Here is a 19,572-nt window from a genome sequence, read left to right as displayed (position 1 = left end):
CTTTTTTAATTTTAGCTTCTAGTGACTCCCAGGATTATCGCCTACAATTTTAGGGGGACCAAGATAACTAAGATATATAATAGAAGCAAGAGAAAATTTGAAGTTACCAAGTACATACCTTAAATTCACCAAGATGAAAGTTACTTTAAAATACTTTTAAATATATACTTCTAATGCTTTCTTGACGTTATGAAGTTAGGAACTTGGATAACTTATGTGCAACGACGAGCCCGCTGGGTGTCTTGCTGTTTCCATAGAACAAAGGTAGTTGAAATAAAACAATTTGGTCCATAGTATTACATTTATTAATCTTATAACTAACAGTCAGTAATTTTAAATTATAAAATTATCACAATATCTTTTATCTTTTTAAGTAAATAGGTCCAGCTGTGGTCCTGCTAATAAATAGATCGAGTGCAGTATTTATGTACGCATAATTATGAGTAAAAAATAAATTAATATTTTTACAAATTGTTACTTAAATTAACTAACTTATTCTTGAAACATGGTAACTGGGTGAGAGGTATTAAACCTGAAAAACTATGGAGTGCTATTTTTACTATTTACTATGAATAAAAGGAATAGGTCCAGTTGATAACTAAGATATTAATTGATAATAAAAATGATAATTTCGTTTCAACATTAAAAATAACAATTCTTCTTATTTATTATCATTCTCTAATAAATATTAAACTACAAGTGACTCGTTGCATTAACATGTTTTACGTAATAATTAACATAAATTATCGAACTCGTTGACTTATACGTTACATATTTAAATTAAGTTTTCTTGTAACCAGTTGAAGTAGTGTGTGACCCTGGTGTAGACTCCTGGGTAGCCCGGTTCCCCGCACTTGTTTCCGAACGAAACCACCCCTATTTGTACCCAACGGCCTTTCACTTGAAGCATGAGAGGTCCTCCTGAGTCACCCTGAAACAAAAGACAAAATATTTGAATATGACGGAATTCATAAAGGAATAGTTAAGTTGGAGGAAATATCAAAATTACTCTTTTTTTTCCGGGGCTAAACTCACCCCATAAAGAAATAGCTCTCGCTGGTAATAGACCGTCGTCTCGCTTGCACATTTCATCAGTATTACTTTAAGATGAGGCTTCTTGATCCTAATAATATTATAATCCTTTTTCTACCCGGGGAAATCCTCATGGACTTTCTCCGCCCTTGGAAAGGCAGAGAGGTGTGCCGAACTCCGACCGGCTAAAACCACCAAAGTGCTTCACCCTTCCCTGTACCTGAGACCATGGGAACGCGACGCAAACTCATCATCATGCAACAGTAGAATTATATGAACAGTTTACCTGACAAGCATCAACACCGCCTCTCGCGTACCCAGCGCACAGGAACGTGTCAGTAATGGGCTGGAAGTAGGCTCGGTCGCAGTCCTCGTTCCTCCACACCGGCATCCTGGCCTCCAGCTGCTTGGAGCTCTCCCCGCCGCCGTAGCGCGTGTTGCCCCACCCCACCACTGTGGCGATAGCTCCGTCGAACTGCTGCCGTCTTAGCTCTCCGTGAGGTAGGCATATTGGTATCACGTATTTCGATTTTTGGACGTTGTCTGATAAAAAAAACCATTTGTGTTTGAGTCTTTTTCGGGAATCATGGATGGTGCCTTTAACTGACATATACTTATAATAATTATGGCATTTATAACTAAATCAAGTAGTGGCGTAGCATTTATTCTCTATCTAAATTACATTGTAAAATTAGACTTGTGAGAAAAGAGAATAAAGGTCATAGTTCCACCAGGACTGCTGAAGTTGGTAAACGAGACCTACATCCTAAAGCGGTGACGCACTTCTACAACCAAAACAATCACACCCATAAGTACCTACTGCTAACCTTGTAAACAAATTCATCCGTACATAAAAAGCGACCTTTTCAACAACTGTCCCCCTTACCTGAAAGCACCAGCACAGCGATATCGTTATAGTAGCCGACCCTTGAGAACTGGTTGTGTGTCCTGACGTCGGTGACGCGTAACGTGACGGGCCGCGAGGGCTCGTCGTCCCGCGCCAGGTCCACGTCGCCCAGACGCACGCTGAACTGACGGGGAGGGTATCTACAGAGCAATAGGTCAGAACAGGTTACTCACGGTAAATAGAACATGGTTGCAAAGTGTTATTTATAGGTGTTTATCGCACTTTCATAAAAAAATATTTTAAGGAATTACTGGAATATCTATACTTAATATATAAAGCTAAAGAGTTTGTTTGTTTGTTTGAACGCGCTAATCTCAGGAACTACTGGTTCGAATTGAACATTTTTTTTGTTGAATAGACCATTTATCAAGGAAGGCTATAGGATATATAACATCACGCTGCAACTAATAGAAGCGAAGATACAATGTAAAATGTGGAAAAAACGGGGAAAATTCTAACCACGTGGACGAAGTCGCGGGCAACAGCTTGTGTTAATATATGTATATTGTACAATTAAATGAAAGTGGACTTAACATAATTATCTAATGCCAAGTTCATAAATAATTCCTTCAGGTATAAGTAATATCTGTCAGTGAATCGAAGATTGGTTAAAAAAAAAGTCGATTTTTGGAAGTTTGGACGTTATATTGAACGAGAAAATGGTGTCAAATTCATCAAAATATGGAATTAAATTATTCTTCGGTACTTTTACAACAAAATTTGTATGACGTATACTTATTTCCTCAGACTTAAAACAAGAAAAAACTTGGCAACAGAATAGCCAATCTCACGGTTTCTGCTTGGAGTCCCGAGTGCAATGCGCGGCGGTGAGCACGTGCTTCTTGTTGACGAGCGTGCCGCCGCACCAGAACTCGCGGCCCTTGGGGCTGTGCAGGTAGATGGCGGCCATCCACGGCCACGCGCCGGACTTGGCTTCTGTGCCGCCCACGATGCGACCACCTTCGTCTTCTCGTTGGCCGCAGTCTGAAAACAGGAGTATGTTGATAAAGTATGAATCTAGGTATTTGGAGAACTACATTTTCTGAAAAGTATTGCGTTTTGATATCGTCTTCGTGATCGTTACAACCTAAAAACGTATCAAATGGATAAATAGGTTGGTCCTCAGAATTCTGTAAATACAGAGGCACATAGTTACGTGACAAGCAGAGTATTTATAATTCTGTTGATTTCTTACCTTCAATATCAACAATGTTAGAGTAATTGCTGATAACAGGTGGCGCGACTGTGTAATATGATGTAGTCCTGGGTGTGGTCACCGTGGTGGTGGGCGGGCGGCGCGTAGTAGTGGTCGTCCGCCGCGTGGTGCTGGGCGGCCGTTTCGTGGTGGTAATCGGCTTCGGCTTTTTCGTCGTGAGCACCAACACCGCTGACGGCTTCTCAGTCACCACAGGCTTAGGTTTCTGAGTTGTCACTGGTACTAACAGTGTCGGTTTACTAGATGAAGCCACTACCGGTTTCTCCGAAGGTGTGATCGCGTACTTCGGACAACAGACTCCAGGGACAAGCGAATCCTTGAAACACAAGGATTCTCGGAGGTACATGAAGTTCAGCAGCAGTTTCGGACAATTCGACAAATCTACACAGTAGCCTTCCTCGTTCTCAGGTGTTGAACATATAGCTCCTCTGTCTTCTTCTGCCTCAATATTCGTTATTTTTGAAACAGGGACATCGGGTAATACGTTCGGTAGAGCCTTCTTTACGATAGGCGCTATTTTATCGGTAACGTTTCGGCCTAAAACATTTTTACTTATGGTGTACAGAGCATGCGGCAACCGTTGTAAATTGGGATCCTTTTCATCCCTATCTCGAGAGTCACTGACCATATCCACTAGGTAGTGACCGACGGTATTGATAGCACCGAGGGTTTCAGAAATTTTCGTGAACGCTGAGTCTGACAGTAACCTCGGATCGTTCTGATATGTTGGATCAGAATAGATCAGTCCTACGGATGATCTGCTATTATATTGCGGTCCGGGGAAATGTTGTCCCGGATAGTTTTGGGTTTGTCCATAGTGGGGATTACCAATTTGATTAGGTTGAGGACCATAATTGTTAAAGCCATACTGAGGGTCGTACTGGTTATTTGCGTAGTAAGCGCTTTGGTCTGGAGATCTTTTTCTTGGTGATGAGAACTGATGCCATGGGGGGTTCCTTTGCTGTGAGTGTCTGTTCCAGTCACCCGGGCTCTGCACGAAGCTTACTGGAAGATGGAAAGAACGTTGTAAAGTCTGTACTTGAGGCAAGAGGTAGGGGGCGACTAGAAGAATTGATGCATACCTACCCATGTGGTGGTCTGCGTACTGACATCCCGCTGGTAATATCTGTATTACACCTGGAACAACAGAAACATTGCTTTTATTGTTTCCAATTTACATCAATAGAAAAAGTATTAAGCTGGAAAAATCATTTGAGATGATACGGAAGAGTTTAAAATAAAGAAGGTTCTCTCACTGTTTTGCCTAAGAATGAAAATTGAATAAACAATATATTTTTGCTTGCTAAAGTAAAAGTACATTCCTAGTTCCCTACATAAAACTCTCTAATATTAGCGGTAGTAACCTCCGTGCGTGTCGTGAAGAATAATTATCATCATGCAATTACTTAATTATGTCTCTAGATTACATGTATCTTAAAATCGTTATGCAAAATCAAGTTTCACGTAATCGATATTAGAATATTTTAAAAGAAATTTCGTATTTTAGTTACAATTATATGAGCGAGTCGTGAAAGTAATCGAGTCCTTTAGACACGCTGGGTTACGTGTGAAGTATTTAAACTGTCTTCATTTTAGGTACTTTTATGGATTAGACAGCTTTCACCTTTGTCGTCTCCAATTTAAGTAGAGGCCTACACGATTTAGCTATTTCACATCAATTTGTTGAAAAACAATAGGTTTTGGTTTATGATTCCAAAACGAATGCAAAGGCTTCCAATACTAAACAAAGACAGAAAAACAAAAACAGGTAAACAATTAAAAGTCGCATCCATCTTTGGTTTCGGAGAAACTTTTAATTTGTTTAATCTTATAATAATAGTGGATTACGTCTCAAAGGAGAGTGAAACTACCTAATTTAATGCTTTCTCAGAATAAGGTTTTGGTTTTATTTGTGTATTTATTGGAGTGTCGTGTGTCGTGTGTGTCTCGCAGGTATTTCGTTAACATTTGGAGATTGTCCATCGTGACTCATCACGATTGTCTCTAGCGGAAGTCACGCAACTTACATTTTTAAGATTAGTTGCGTTCTTTTTCTTTTATTGGTAATATTTTGCAAAGCTTGTCGTTATGTAAGGGAATATTACGGCTCATGGAACATTTTAATGTCATATCGCTGTTAGATCTGGTTGGTGAAGCCTATAGTCAGCTCTTGGATTTAAGCTAAGTAAACGAATTTGACTCTTTATTATACTGCAGATAACTTACAAACTCGAGCAAAACCCACTTTACTCATCCTAAAGTATCTTGTATATGTATCAAGTAGTTTGAACCTCTACGTAACTAGAATCTAAATTTAGACCTAGTTTATTTTTAAATAAACGAGAAAAGTCGGTCAAAATTACCATAAATAGTTTTAAAAATAAACGTAATATGTTACCAACGTACGACTAGGACTTATGGGCATTTGTGAGTCAGTAGAAAGTTTTATGCTAACGTTGTGCAATGTGCCTTGACTGACATTGGTTATGGCGAAGCCTTCGATGTGTTTTAGGGTCAGTCTTAGCCAGTTCTGGGCAAGCAAAGCAAAGCGAAGCAAGACAAGTGTGTTTGTGAAAGAGAGATATGATAATAATATTCCATAACTTTCACACAACGCCTAGTCTCAAACTAAGCAAACCAAACTAAATCAAACCTACGACCTCCGGAATAGCCGTCAGACCCACTAAACACTAGACCAATATGCCAGTTGTAGAGTTCTTCTTCGCAACTTGCTTCTACATGTATAACAATCTTAGTAGAAGAGGAAGAGGCAGGCCCTCAGGATGATAGTAAATTTATTTCTGATTAGTAGTCAGAAATAAATATTTATATTTTGGGTTAGAAATCGGTTCTAAAAAAATAGTTGACAAGGGAGCTAAAAGCTAAATAGAATTAAGAAAAAGGACGGAAGGGTTGTGTGAAACATTATCCGACACAATGGAAAGATTGCTAAGATAATGAGAAACGGAGATCAAACAAAACAAGCATTGGCAGTTTTTTATTTAACAGATCGGAAACAAAATACGACTCGCACCAAATCCAAAAAGGGTGTTTTGAATAAACAAATAAAAAATAATCACGCAAAGATTAACAATACATGTTTTAGTGCAGTTCATTCCCAGGCGTTTGTCAATCGTACAGTGTACAAAAATACTAACGTGGGTATTAATTGTTTCAAATTAACCGAATAAGTTGATTTTAAGATACAATATACTTTCTACATAACAGTGATTACCTAGCTTAATGCAAATTAAATGCCGCAAAAGGCTTATTAACTAATCTCTTCAGGACTAAAATAGTGTCTCTTAGTAAACAAACATTACATTTACTGTCTCCAATTGTGCTGGTCCACAGTAAACGCAACGATGTATAGTTATCTCTTTATATGGGCTGGTAATGTCTTCGCAGAGATGGTAGGATCAATTTGATAGCTTTCAACATATCTGCGCAATATGGCTGGCAGGAGCTGGATGCGAGCAGCCGAAGATGGCGTAAAATTGGGAAGACCTATGTCCAGCAGAGGACGAATATGGGCTGGGCTATGGAAGTAAGAATTTAGATATGATAGTAGTTTGCTTCATCAAATTTGCATGCTGTGATTTTCCAACAAAGTGTGTGATAATTGTAATTATTTTATCTATTTTACCTCACTATAAGCGAATAAAGATAATTTTATATTTTAGGATCTAAAACGCCAAATGTGTACTTAACTTATAAATGGATAATCCAAGTAAATTAATTCCGTGAATCATTATCTATTCCTAGCCAGTTCTAGCAACAGGTCTATTGAATACTGACCTGAAATTCGTATCGGACAGTTGTCAAGACTGCTTTATCTTGCCGACTTACCGCTGTTATATAAATATAGTTCGTTAACTGGAAAATATGTATATAAACAGGTCTTACTGTTACGCTTAATTGTGAAATCTTTCATTTAAGTGGTGGTTTTCATTTATGAAGTTAGCTCTACGCTTACGCTAAATTCAATTTTAAGGAAGATCCCTTTACCTTCTTTAAATATTCTGTAAAAGTCCCATCTGACTCATTGACATTTTTGCAATGGAAGTTTCTTAGTTTAGGATTTTAGAAATCTCACTTGGATAGACTGTCAGTTTTGTGATCTGTAGATCTGTACTTTTATTAAATGTTTAGATACAGGTCTCCGCATCCATTGTGGATTGCAGTGACAAAAGTTTTCATCATAATATTTGGCAGAGTTAAAAATAACTCAAAGAAACTTCCTTAGGCACAATTAGGTATTGCAGTTTGTTGACAAAAGATCCGTGTCCCAAAACCGGGGGTGTGGTATCACCGCACGTATTAACATGCAACGAAGGATGTTTCATAAACACTGACCTCGTTACGTCACTGGGAAACACAGCGTTACTCACGCACCTATTGGTAGACCCGGAGCTGGTAATGATCAGAACTTTATGTAATATTATGTAAGGCGATCAGGTTGTTTTTAAAGGTTTGTACTGCTTTGGAAGCGAGACGGCACTATACGGTCTAGTGCGGTGACTAACTTGTACTTAGGCTACAGTTTTACTTTTAAGAGGTACGATCCCAGTTTGCTTGTTCGTAACCTTGGACTTCTTACCAGCGGACTTGGTGATTCCGAGAATTGAAGAAGTGAACTCATAAAAGGGGGGAACGACGAAGGAAGAGCATAAGGCTTTTTTGTAGATCCCTAGATGTCGTTACTCTGAAAGTACATAGGTTTAACTTTAAATGCCTTTTGATTGCACGAATAGCCGAGTGGTATCGCCATTCCAACCTCAATGTGTGTCCGGTCTTCGATATCCGTGCAGAAGAAGCATTTGTGATCCACATGCACTTAATCTGAGTTTGAGGATCTCGTGCATTTGACTTAAATGTTATTGACACATGAACTAAATTATTAGTCAGAGAGTAGTTAAAAAAATTGCGTGCACGACTTATTTCGTTTCGTAAGCGACAGGCTGCTACATGCGTCTAGCGTTACTTCATCATAACTGCGTTTAGTGTCATATTGTTGTCACTCTAACAACAATAACCAGCCTACTTAGTAATGCGTTTCTTAATAAGTATTATTACTTTGAAATAAAGAAAAGCAGCACAAAAGCATATCATAAACGGTCTGTCCCACGGTCGGTAAGAGTTCGTAATTGTAATATATTCCTATCGTTGGATACCAGACATAGCATTGTGTAATGTAAGTTAATTATCAATTATATATTATAAAAGAATTCGGGTTTTGTTTATTTATTCAGGCCTTATTATAAAGCTTAGTATTATTATTTATATCAATATAATCCCGATAAATACGCTCGAGTTATTAAATAAATAACTACGCATCCGCCTTACGAAAGTTGTTATAATAAAATAGCGTCAAAATTATGATATGATCGATGTTTTTAGTTGACTCAAATAAAATACTAGGTATAAATGAAGTAACTAAACGCAATAAATTATAATTACAGCCCGCATGTATCGGTAAAGTTGCACAGACGTGGATTTTCCAACTAATAACTAATGTTTCATAAGAATTTTCAACTGGGCCTGTTCTGATTGCGGCATTACGATTGAGGATATTTTTTACCACTTAGTATTTGATTAATAAACAAGTTGATTAAGATATAATTAAGTAGCTTGTAGGGAAAAGAAGAGTTGAAAGTTAAAAGATCTTATTGATCCTGAAGCTACTTGGACATTTCCATTATAATTAGTTTATTATCTAAATAAAATTGACAATCAATAGCCAAAAATGATTTTTTTTTCATGTATCGCTTTTTCGTAGTTTCCAAATAACGCACACACTTTATCCTACTTAGGTACCTTTAAAAAATGTTGTAAGAAAAGTCGTAAAAAGCTTAATAAAGAGTTACAACCTACGTATCCTTGACAAGAATATGGCGAACTCCAAATACAGACAACGAAAGTCCCATCACGAAATGAATGACTCTCCGACTTTATTGAAAGTTCTTAAAAATCTCTCACACACACAATAGGCCCCACACTCCTTATAAAACACGTTAAGCAACTTAAAATTAAAACAACAATGTTTTCATCTCGATAACAAGACATAGAACTCATCAAGATTAAAATGATTTCAATTCGCATTGTCCAAGAATAATATTACTGCAGAAGGTCCACGATGTGAAATACCCGGTTTTAATTGTAAGAAAGGTAAGATTTGAGTGTCTGTAAAAAGAGTTGCAAGTCAGAAGTTCCTTTTAATTATTCGGAAAAATCCATGGTCATCCCTACTGGGGAAGAATCCTTGCTCCTTCTTCTGAGTGGAGGATCGGAAAGAATTTCCCAAAGTCCTTTTTTTGCTGTTAAGAACTACGGGAGTCCTTCACCCATCCCGTTTACCAGTAAATCATCAGGAAAACGGACCCTAGGTCAATCTATTGATCTTCTGCATATTCATACGATGTTAAACGAGTGGCATTTCGCACACAATAGCTTATATAATGCGCGAGCGTCGATGACATCACTCACTTTCACTGTCGTTCAGATAAGGCGGTCAATGAGTCAAAAATACGGGTTAACAGCTTCCACGGACTCGGTAACATAGATACCGGTGAATTGATATTGTTTGAACGTAACGTCGTATGTCTTTGTTAGGCGGTTAACTGGGAAAGGCTAACAACATGAGGGTGCAAACGTTGGGAGCTGCCATAGAATGTGTTAAAATACGTCAATTTTGAGTTTTCGAAGTAGAGCTTTCAGGCATGTAAAGAAGGGTCGCATTTTGTATCAAAATGCTGATTCCCTTATCCTTATCATTTATTGATGAGTAAGAATATAATTTAAAAAGGATAACCTCGCCAGATTTTCCGCTTGCCTTAAATATAGGAAAAAAAAATTCTTGTCTGATATCCCTGTGTGTGTATTAAAAACTGCCAGACCCATTCGTGGCACACAAAACGCTCGAAAGATTGTCTTCGTGGATCGAACCCCGACGAGTCGCGCTCAGGGGTTTGGTGTAGAGACCTTTACCACTCGACAATCCCTGCAGGAAAAGATTATCCTCGTCTCAAAAACGCACCTACTTATCTACATAAGTTTTGCAATTGCTGTGGTTACGACCGGCGTCAGCGCATCTCAAAATTCGAGTTATTTCGCTCCGGCAACTCATTCATGTTGCGTTGGGTAATCTTTTGTGCTCGGTTCCGATTTGCATAATGTTATCACGGATGTTCTTATGCAGAATGATGGCATATGCATTTCGGTTCAGTTATGAAATGTTGCTTGTGAATGTCTTGGAGATTTGTGTGAATAGGATGTTAACTCTTGCTATTTATATCTAGTAATTATCGTATTTAAAAGGTTTTATTTTATTTTTACCTACTAAAACGATTCCCACGTTGAGGAAAAAACCTTGAATCTCACGAGATTTCACAACTGCAGTCAAACTTCAGAGGTGGAAGCCATCTAGTAACTTTTATATTTATCTAAAATATCTTTGACTTGGAAATAGTCGGAATATTTTTTCTTATTTTTTTGGTTGTCCTGAGTCTGGGTGTTTTTGTGCTCTCGGACATAATTTTTGTAAACCGCCCGCGAGGTAACGATTAAATTCCTTAGCGGACGGCATTTTTTTATAAGAATAAAAGACGGGCTGTTCCAGCACTGACTGTACTAGCGATAGTTTTTTTTGCTTTGATTTCTTCACCGATTTTAACACGAACAATCTCTTTATATCATTCTAAACACCAGATGCATTACGAAGAATCGCATTTATAAAAAACATTTTTCTGAAAAAAATCCTTTTCATCCATGTAAGGACAACAATCCCACTCTTTTACTTTCCTGAACTTCCTACACACAGCTAACGGCGTTGCATTTCGTTTAGAAAACGTTTGTTATTTTAGTATGCGAAGACACGTCGTGTTCGCACATAATTTATAGCGCAGCTCACACTGGATGTCAAGGTTAAAACGTTCCTGTTAGCAACTGTGTTGTTTGTAATTAGTGTAACGTAAGCAGAAAACGTACCGCGAGTGTCTTAAACTATAGATTTGTTAAAAAATTATAGATGTCCAGCAATAGATAGGTAAAATTTGATTGTCTGGTTGGTAATTTTGAATAAGAGCAACACTTCATGGGAAGTTTGATTATCAGTTGAATCTGCTAAGACTGGCCTGTGTGCTTACTCTAAATAGCTAAACTAGCAATGCAGAGAATATAGTGTTAGAACGGTCCAACGGTTTGTCCAGTGTCAGAGCAGAGCTATCGCGGTGATGTTTTTGTTTTCAAGTTATAATTATATTTTTAACTTGAAAACAAAAATACAACTTTTTTTTTGTGGATCTTATTAATGGAAACCTTGAAGCCCATTCTGTCAAATCAAATCAAATCGTTTATTTGTGATTCACAGGTATAAGGTAGGTCTTAAATAAAATATGTTCATGCCGTGATCCGCCACACAGGGCATACAAATGTGAAAAAATAAAATGAAAAACATTCATTATTAGCGTATTAAATGCTAACAAATGTATCTTACAACTAGTATTACAAAAAAAGGTAATAAAAACATGTACTTAATAGGTACTTAATATTAAAATAATTATTTAGCTGGAAAGAAAATCACTGAGACAGTAATAACAATTTTCTATCAAAAACTTAGATAAATTATGTTTAAAAATATTTATATTCTCAATATCTTTTATATTTTTTGGGATTTTATTATATATCTTAGTAGCCATATTGAATACACTTTTTTCATACAGTGTAGTTTTAAATCTCCTGCTAAGTTTATTATATAATCTACTTCTATTGCGAGATCCAGATTCTAATGTAATTAATGTTGAATTTTGTTTTATGAATAGAGCTGATTCTAGAATATAAATTGATGGAATTGTAAGTAAACCTAATTTTTTGAAATATTCTTTACAACTGTCAGTTTTTTTCAAACCACACATAGCGCGGATACATTTCTTTTGACATTTAAAAACTCTGTCCCAATTTGTATCATTGCCCCAAAAGATTATTGCATATCTTAACCTGGAAGCAACATAACCATGGTATGCAACCAGTAGTGCGGGGAGGTTTACTTTTTTGGAGAGGAGGTAAAGGCCGTAAGATGATTGGGATATTTTTTTGCATAAAGAATCGACGTGTGTTTGCCACTTCAGATTATCATCTATGTGAACTCCGAGAAATTTAGTTGATGCGGTTAACTTTACTTCTTTTCCAAAATATTGTACTTTAGTATTTAATTTATAATTTGTTTTTTGTTTGAAATGCATTAGTTTCGTTTTGTCTAAATTTGTTAATAAGTTATTATTTTTTAACCACTCTATTATTGAAGATAAGCTTTTATTTATTTCAATTTCATTATTGTAAATGACTGTGCAATCATCTGCAAATAGCACCATCCTATCAGTGGTAGAGTTGGGAAGGTCATTAATGTATATGAGAAATAGCAATGGACCCAGAACACTGCCCTGAGGAACACCAAATTTAACTATTCTAGGGCTAGATCTATACTCAGTTTCAGTTTTAGTTTTAGGACAGATTTTGTTTATACATGTAAGTTGAATTCGGTCAGTTAGATAGGATTTGATTAAATTAAGAGCATTGCCTCTAATGCCATATATTTCCAGTTTTTTTAATAAAATTGAGTTGTCTACAAAATCAAAGGCCTTTGACATATCCATATACAAAGCAAATGATGGCTGTCTTGCGTCTACTCTAGGATAAATCATACTCAAAAAATCATATATGGCTAAGTTTATGGACATATTTTTTCTAAAGCCTTTTTGTTTGTCGGAAAAGATGCGGTTTTTATCAAAATAGTTATAAAGGTTGGTATAGATAGACTTTTCAAATATTTTAGAAAATGTAGGGATGAGAGCAATCGGTCTATAATTTTTCATGTCTGATTTAGTATCTTTTTTGTGAATTGGCTTAATTATAGTGGTTTTTAGGGATGACGGAAAATAACCTTGTTCAAAACAAAGATTTATAATGTAAAATGCCTGCCATGCCCTAAAACACAAAACGTATCTCTATTGCACAAAATTCTACAAAAAAAAGTATATAAGTATTCGGATCGTGATTTGATTGAAAGCAATATTAGAATCATAATCTTAAAAGCCGAATGCCGGCATAATGTAAAACAATATCCGCGTATCATGCAGATCCAATATGGCCGCTTGGCGGGATGGCGGGATGGCGGGCTGGTAAGTTAGTTACAGGCGTATGACACAAACAGGGTTAGCTTCACGCGGGTAATGCACTGCGCGGATAACAACGGAAATAACATTGTGCCCGATATCTCAATATGTAAGAAGAAAGGGCGCGTTTAGTAGCGTCATAATTATAATCGTGGTTACAACTGTTACAAGTGTAAATTCAATCTTCAACTGCCCCTCTAGCCACCTCACATTTATACAATCGTTCACGTCAATTTTAACCCAAATGTTGGAAGATTACGATTTGACCTGTCATCTATCTACATACATATTAAACGAGATCTGTCAACGATAACGTTTGTCGAAAGATCACTTGCCAGAAGTAGTCTAAGTTAATCTTAGTCTGATGATGCAACCAAAACTGGCGCTTAAGTAAACTGAACAGTTCCGTTAAAATAAATGTCAGAATTTTTTATTTACCTCAAAACGATAGGAAAAACCGGGAATGAATTTCGGAGAATTTTGGCTACGATATCAAAAAGTATGGAATCAAAGACGATTATAAAAACTTCTTAGAACCTCAAGTACCAGAGTTTCATATGAACTCGCCTTTACCAAGGCTTTTCTCGATATAATACAAATAGGCAGCAAACCACGTTACATGTATCCGAGAGAGAAAATTATAAGTAACAGTGTTACGACCCACTCTCTATAATAAATCATATTTAAAACGCTTAATTAATTGCCATTTGCCGTTCCCGTGCGTGTTCCTAGATCGCAGAATAGGAACGATTATTAATTAACTTAAAAAGCTGTTCCTAGTTAGTGGATTTCTCTTGTATGTAGGAGCCTGGAGGATTATAAATAGTGCACTGTCTCTTGCTAAAGTTTTGTCGATTTGGTTGTGGTGTAAAGGTGTTTTTCACTAAATATATGTCAAATACGATTATGTCGAATAGCGATGTAAATGGTAGTTGTCACACCTAATTGGGGCATCGAAATTATGTTAGAAATGCACAAAAGTGCTAGTTTCATTTTGTGCTGTAAAAATAAGAAGGAATTTACATAAATACCAAGGTATGTCATGCGGGTAAGCAGATAAGGAGGTCATAATTTGTGTTTGACGATTATTACTGACTTAATGACCGATTTGAAATTTAAAACAAATAGTTTTCTAAATAGTCATTTGGAATGTTACGTCTAATTTAATTCTACGAACAAAAAAAAACAGTGCCATCTGATGGCGAAACTATCACAACTTTCTTGACAGTTCTTTTTTTTTAAGCGCGTAGTATAAGCAGTGGCCCATAGCCGTGCAGCAGCACAAAAACGAGCGCGTAGCAAATTAATCGATTACATAGTAATTGTTACGTGGATGCGATAATCGATCATGCAATACTCGAGTAATGTAACATGTTTTTGTATGTTAATCATTAAGATTGTTACACGTTGTTAGCTAGTAATAAATACTAATCACACAGGTATAACATGGTACAGGTCGATTATTTAGTAATATTTTACAGTAAATCTATCTTGAGATGTTTCTATAATAATAGGTGATCCAATGTAATAAAAATTGACATTTGCTGCTGCAAATATTTTAAGAAGTTTCAGGAAAACAATTCCTTCATAAAACAGTTTTATGACATTTCTCGTAGCGGTCTGCTCCTACTATATCTAATATTATCCATAGTGTGATGGTTTATAGCTTTAATTATCAGTTACTTAGATAAGAATCCAAGACCATGTTTGGCATTAGAGTTTAGAAAGCAATGAAAGGTATATTACTAGAATACCACCGTGTATTGTATAGTCAGCAAAGGTAGTCGTTATAAAAATCTGTTGTGTCGCAATAGATTTGCAGGTCATGCATTTCTATGCGCGAGATGCAGGTTCGGTTCCAAGATAGACAAGTACAAAAATGTATCTTTTTTCCAAGGTTTATAGTACTTACCTTCTTCTTATTTATTCTAAGACACCAGGGACTAACAGGAATAAAACATCATAACCTGGATTCCAAAAATTAGAATCTGAAATTGTCAACCCGGAGTGAGCTAGCGTGGTGGTCAATGCTCAGGCTTCCCCTTTCTTTGAGATGTAAAGAGAATATTTTTGTTGCTACCTTATATGTCAGATAAAATAATCGATTATTATTTTTTAAGTTGTAAAATATTTATAAAAGATTAACTGATAGATTTTCCTGCTGGTTCTTTAAAAGAATGGCATTTCGGTAACGAGCAACAAAATTCATATTAACGTTGGAATGTTCCTGAAAGAGGCACCAAATTTAAAGTAAAATCATTTGGATTTTAATTGCAACAATGACTACTCAAGGGCGTTATGAAAGTGTCCATGCACTGTTAAGCGCTGTACATAACAAAATCTAGACTGGGGTCAAGAATAACATAAAATCCCCACGTAACTTGCACTCTTGCTTATTTAATTACTCACTATAATAATATCTTTGACCTGCACACAAATTATGTCACGTTGAAGGCTGTTTCGAAAACGGTTTTTCCAATGGATGCCACTTATGATTCGAAACATGCTCATTAGGATGAAATATAAATTCGTCAGTATAATTACACCGTGTTTTAAAAGAGCAGAACATATTTAACATCGCGTCGGTACACGAATTTAAACATTGTTTTTGTTTGAATTGCTGACACAGTTAATTCAGATGATTAAACTTTCCACGAATCTGTCTAACATCTTTGTGAAACACATATTATACCCTTGGTCAAAGTAACATGATCATTGAGACATAAACAATTAAGCACTTTGCAAGAATAAAGTATAATAAAACACGATTTTCACAAAAAAACATTAGTGTCACATGCTCACATATATTTCCTTATGAATCTAGAGACGGATGAAAAGCAGAATAATAGTTATCTAAGTACAGTGCATCCGCAAAACAAAACTATTTCTACTGTCTCCGTTCTTCTGTTATACTTTTTACAAAACATCGGAGTTAATTGTTACAAAAGAAAAGCACGGCTTTCTCTGTTTAGTTTCTAATTTAAAATGAAATATTTAGCTAGTTATCGTCATTACGGAGAGATTTTAAAAGTGGATGTATTATTTAAGGCAGTGTGTGACTCTAGATGTTATGCAAGTGTTTCATACACAATTGATGTCACATGAAAGTGATGAATGAATGGATTTATTTTGTGTAGTAGAAGTGTATTTTAATAATTATGTAGCGATAGATTGATAGAGCTGTTTCAGGTCCGAAATTATTTCTATATTTCGGGAAAATAACAAGTTAATGAACTGTTAAGGTAAGGATTTTAGTTCAGGATTTACCGAAGTTACTTTTTAAGGCGTAATTATTGTATTTGTTTGCTGATTTATCATATTTACAACGGCTATTGATGTAGGGTAAGTCTGAATTAGGTGGAGACAGATTTAGCATAGAAAACTGAAATAAAACTAACGAATTCAACTATAGTAATAGGAGAAACGATTAACTGTCTTGTTTTATCCATCTAAATCTTATTCTACCATAAAAAGAATTATTACCAAATAAAAAACATACTCTGCTTGCCTAGTTACCTTTGGCAACTGGACGATTATATGGCTGTGAATTAGACTAGGCGTACAAACACTTTTTAAAGTTATGTTGCAGCTGTGGAAAGAGAAGTGCTGCAGTCTGCACGTGGTGCCACACTATGCGTTTACACGTGTTGCTATTAAAGCGTTTCTGATGTTATCCAGTGGTTGGGTTTAGTTAGAAACTGCCTGACACTGTCCGTCCCCTCCCCCGAGGGAGCAGGTATCCATGAGAATTCCCCCGCCAAAAAAGCTCCCAGATCTTCCTTAAGCTAATAGCCATGGGTTCGGAATTGTTAGTTATCGTTAACAAGAACATTTTTTTAACTAAGTCATAGAAGGCTAATTTCTTTTACACGCCTGTCGGCTCAACCTTTAAATATTTGTTCTGAGTCAGCGCTAAGCACGTGAGATTAATGTTTGTCAACAAACTTACGACAGATCTGATGAGGTGTCTTAGAGAAAGCCTGGGTCAACAGTGCTTTGTGACAACGATCATAATATGGAAGAATGATAAACATCTCCTAAAGCCGTAAAGTTCATTAGAAAGCAAACGCAAAAGCATCCTTATTATTTTCAGATATTATTTCGATGATGTGCTTTTTGCTCTATAAGATCAAATCGAAAATGGAACAACCACATAAAAATAGACTTTCGTTTTCTAAACATAACTACTTTTAAATTACAGGAAAATTCCAAAGTGAACTGAACTTTGTGCCGACCACAGAATATTTAAAACGCGTCTCGAAAGAAGAACAATAAAATCAAAGCTCATATACGAACTACGGATTACATTACAGGCATGAACCTGTGTCTCGACTGCTTGCGTGCATACAAATAATAATAATAAAATTATATTGTAGGTAACACTACGGAAAGATTAAAATTCCGGAAATATCGATCCTCATCTATGCGGAACTATGATCAAATTACAGCGATCAGCGTGGAGCTAGCAATCTATACTAATACTAGCTGATCCGGTGAACTTCGTTGTGCCTGTTTTGTGAATCTAATTAAAGCATTAAGGGAGCGACCCAAACGCCCAAAAATTTACATTCGAATCGTTCCAGCCGTTTAGGAGAAGTATAGTGACATAATATACACGTATAATAGAATAATAAGACAAATTGTGACGATTCCAGGTTACCCCTGGTCTCATGATTTTAGTTAGAAATACCTTTACTATCTAATAAAATAATAAAAGTAACGTTATTCGTCAGTGTCACACATAACTTAACGAAATGGGCTGTGCGGGTCAGTTATTATGTACCAATAGTATAATGTTGTATCGGATTAACGTAATAGGTCATTTTAATTAGTTCGGACGGCTAATTTCGCAGATACTTGCATGATTGAATATTTAATTAATTGAATGCAAGGTACAATCATTTCGCCGCGGTCACGGCCGTTATTGCTTTTAAAAATATGATGCGCGATTCAATTGTTTGGTGACATCTGTACGTAGTAATATTTATTTAGCATTTTCAAGTCACTTTTTTAAGATATAATTGTAGGTTTAGATAAATAAATAGAAAAAATATATATTTTCGTAACATGTTAAATTATAATATATTATTATGCCATAAATTATATCCTCTATTTTACTGCTCAATATTTGGATTAATTATGTACATCGTTGAGTAGGTACTTTACTTTTACAGTGAAACCACTTTTAGGAGAAACTGCTTTTAAAATATTAGAAATTCTACTTCAATATTAAAATAATTCGTAAAAAAACTCGACTTACCAAAAATTCCGAAAACAGTAAGACACCGCTTCCCGAATCGAGCGATATCCGCCATAATAACAGCTCTAATGTAACTCTTACGTCACGCCACTTTCACTGCGCGACCACACAATAACATTCTATAAGCACTTATGAAACTGGGGACGGCGCACTCCGGAGTTCGACGCACTTTAAACAAATAAAAAGACTTTAAATATTCCCAAAAAAAAGTTAAAGGTTTTCGGACGAAACTCGTGTCGTGACTTGTGTTTGACGTTTTTTTTGGCGGGAGAATTTGACATAACGCGTGAGTCGCGCTCACTCTTGTAACGGACAGTGAATTGGCCGCGGTGGTGCGTTGTGCTTTTACTTTCTGCGTTCAGTGGGGAGCATCGGTTGATTGCAGGCCGTCTGTGATCATTGTCCCCTGTTCAGATGTAGGAAAGTCGTTACAGTGTGACGGCACGAGTGTTTGACACTTATGCAGGAGAAAAAAAAGAGCTGATAAAAGAGGTCATACTAATAACTCTTTTGACGTTATATATAGCTGCGATGCACTTTAAATTAAATGAATACAAGTTACGTGGCTTACCACTATACAAATTTAAATAACATAAATACACAACAACGAGGTTCTCGATCTCAACATTAAAAAAAAAGAACGACAAAAGGACTGAATACTTGTCTTGAGCCAAAAGAAATAAAAAAAGAACGTACCAAAACAAACAGTTACGGCAAATACCACATTAAAGAAGGAAAACTTCCTTAGTGCCAATATTGAAAAAAAATTTTAACAGATTTTTTCATTTTTTTCGATTGAAACCGTACCAGAAGACTTTTTTCACAGCTTTGGCTAAGCATGGCATAAGCACTATATTAAATGAGTTTTTTCAATACATCTAATAACCTTATAGGTAGGTAATAGGGTTTGGCGGGTCAAATTACTAAAATATTAACAGACACGTTATAAATTTGAGCGTCGTTAAAATATAACTTTACCTTAATAGAG

At 36.2% G+C, this 19,572-nt stretch overlaps 1 protein-coding gene across 2 annotated transcripts; it reads right to left on the bottom strand.

The window, feature by feature from the left end:
- Positions 1-333: 333 nt before the first annotated feature.
- LOC113502008 (proclotting enzyme-like) lies at positions 334-19,122 on the bottom strand. 2 transcript variants are annotated; one of them, XM_026883363.1, is made up of 7 exons: positions 18,585-19,122; positions 4,242-4,292; positions 3,135-4,160; positions 2,731-2,923; positions 1,919-2,079; positions 1,319-1,575; positions 334-931 (listed from the first exon to the last, which is right to left on the bottom strand). In XM_026883363.1, exons 1-7 carry the CDS (start codon positions 18,637-18,639, stop codon positions 776-778), a joined length of 1,899 nt encoding a protein of 632 aa, XP_026739164.1. In that variant the 5' UTR covers positions 18,640-19,122; the 3' UTR covers positions 334-775. The 2 variants fall into 2 exon arrangements, with proteins under 2 accessions (XP_026739164.1, XP_026739163.1); XM_026883362.1 differs by having other exon boundaries at positions 3,135-4,292.
- Positions 19,123-19,572: the final 450 nt, after the last annotated feature.

This window comes from Trichoplusia ni, chromosome 16 (assembly GCF_003590095.1).
Source record: "Trichoplusia ni isolate ovarian cell line Hi5 chromosome 16, tn1, whole genome shotgun sequence".
Taxonomy (NCBI): Eukaryota; Metazoa; Arthropoda; class Insecta; order Lepidoptera; family Noctuidae; genus Trichoplusia; species Trichoplusia ni.
The sequence above is the reverse complement of the archived record's forward strand: the minus strand, read 5'-3'. Positions and strand labels throughout refer to the sequence as shown.

Coding starts and splice junctions, on each gene's coding strand:
- LOC113502008 (XM_026883362.1), bottom strand. CDS start 18,639: ATGGCGGATATCGCTCGATTCGGGAAGCGGTGTCTTACTGTTTTCGGA. Junction 2,924..3,134: donor TAACATTGTTGATATTGAAG/GTAAGAAATCAA, acceptor TCCTGTTTTCAG/ACTGCGGCCAACGAGAAGAC. Junction 932..1,318: donor GCGGTGTTGATGCTTGTCAG/GTAAACTGTTCA, acceptor CTTTTGTTTCAG/GGTGACTCAGGAGGACCTCT.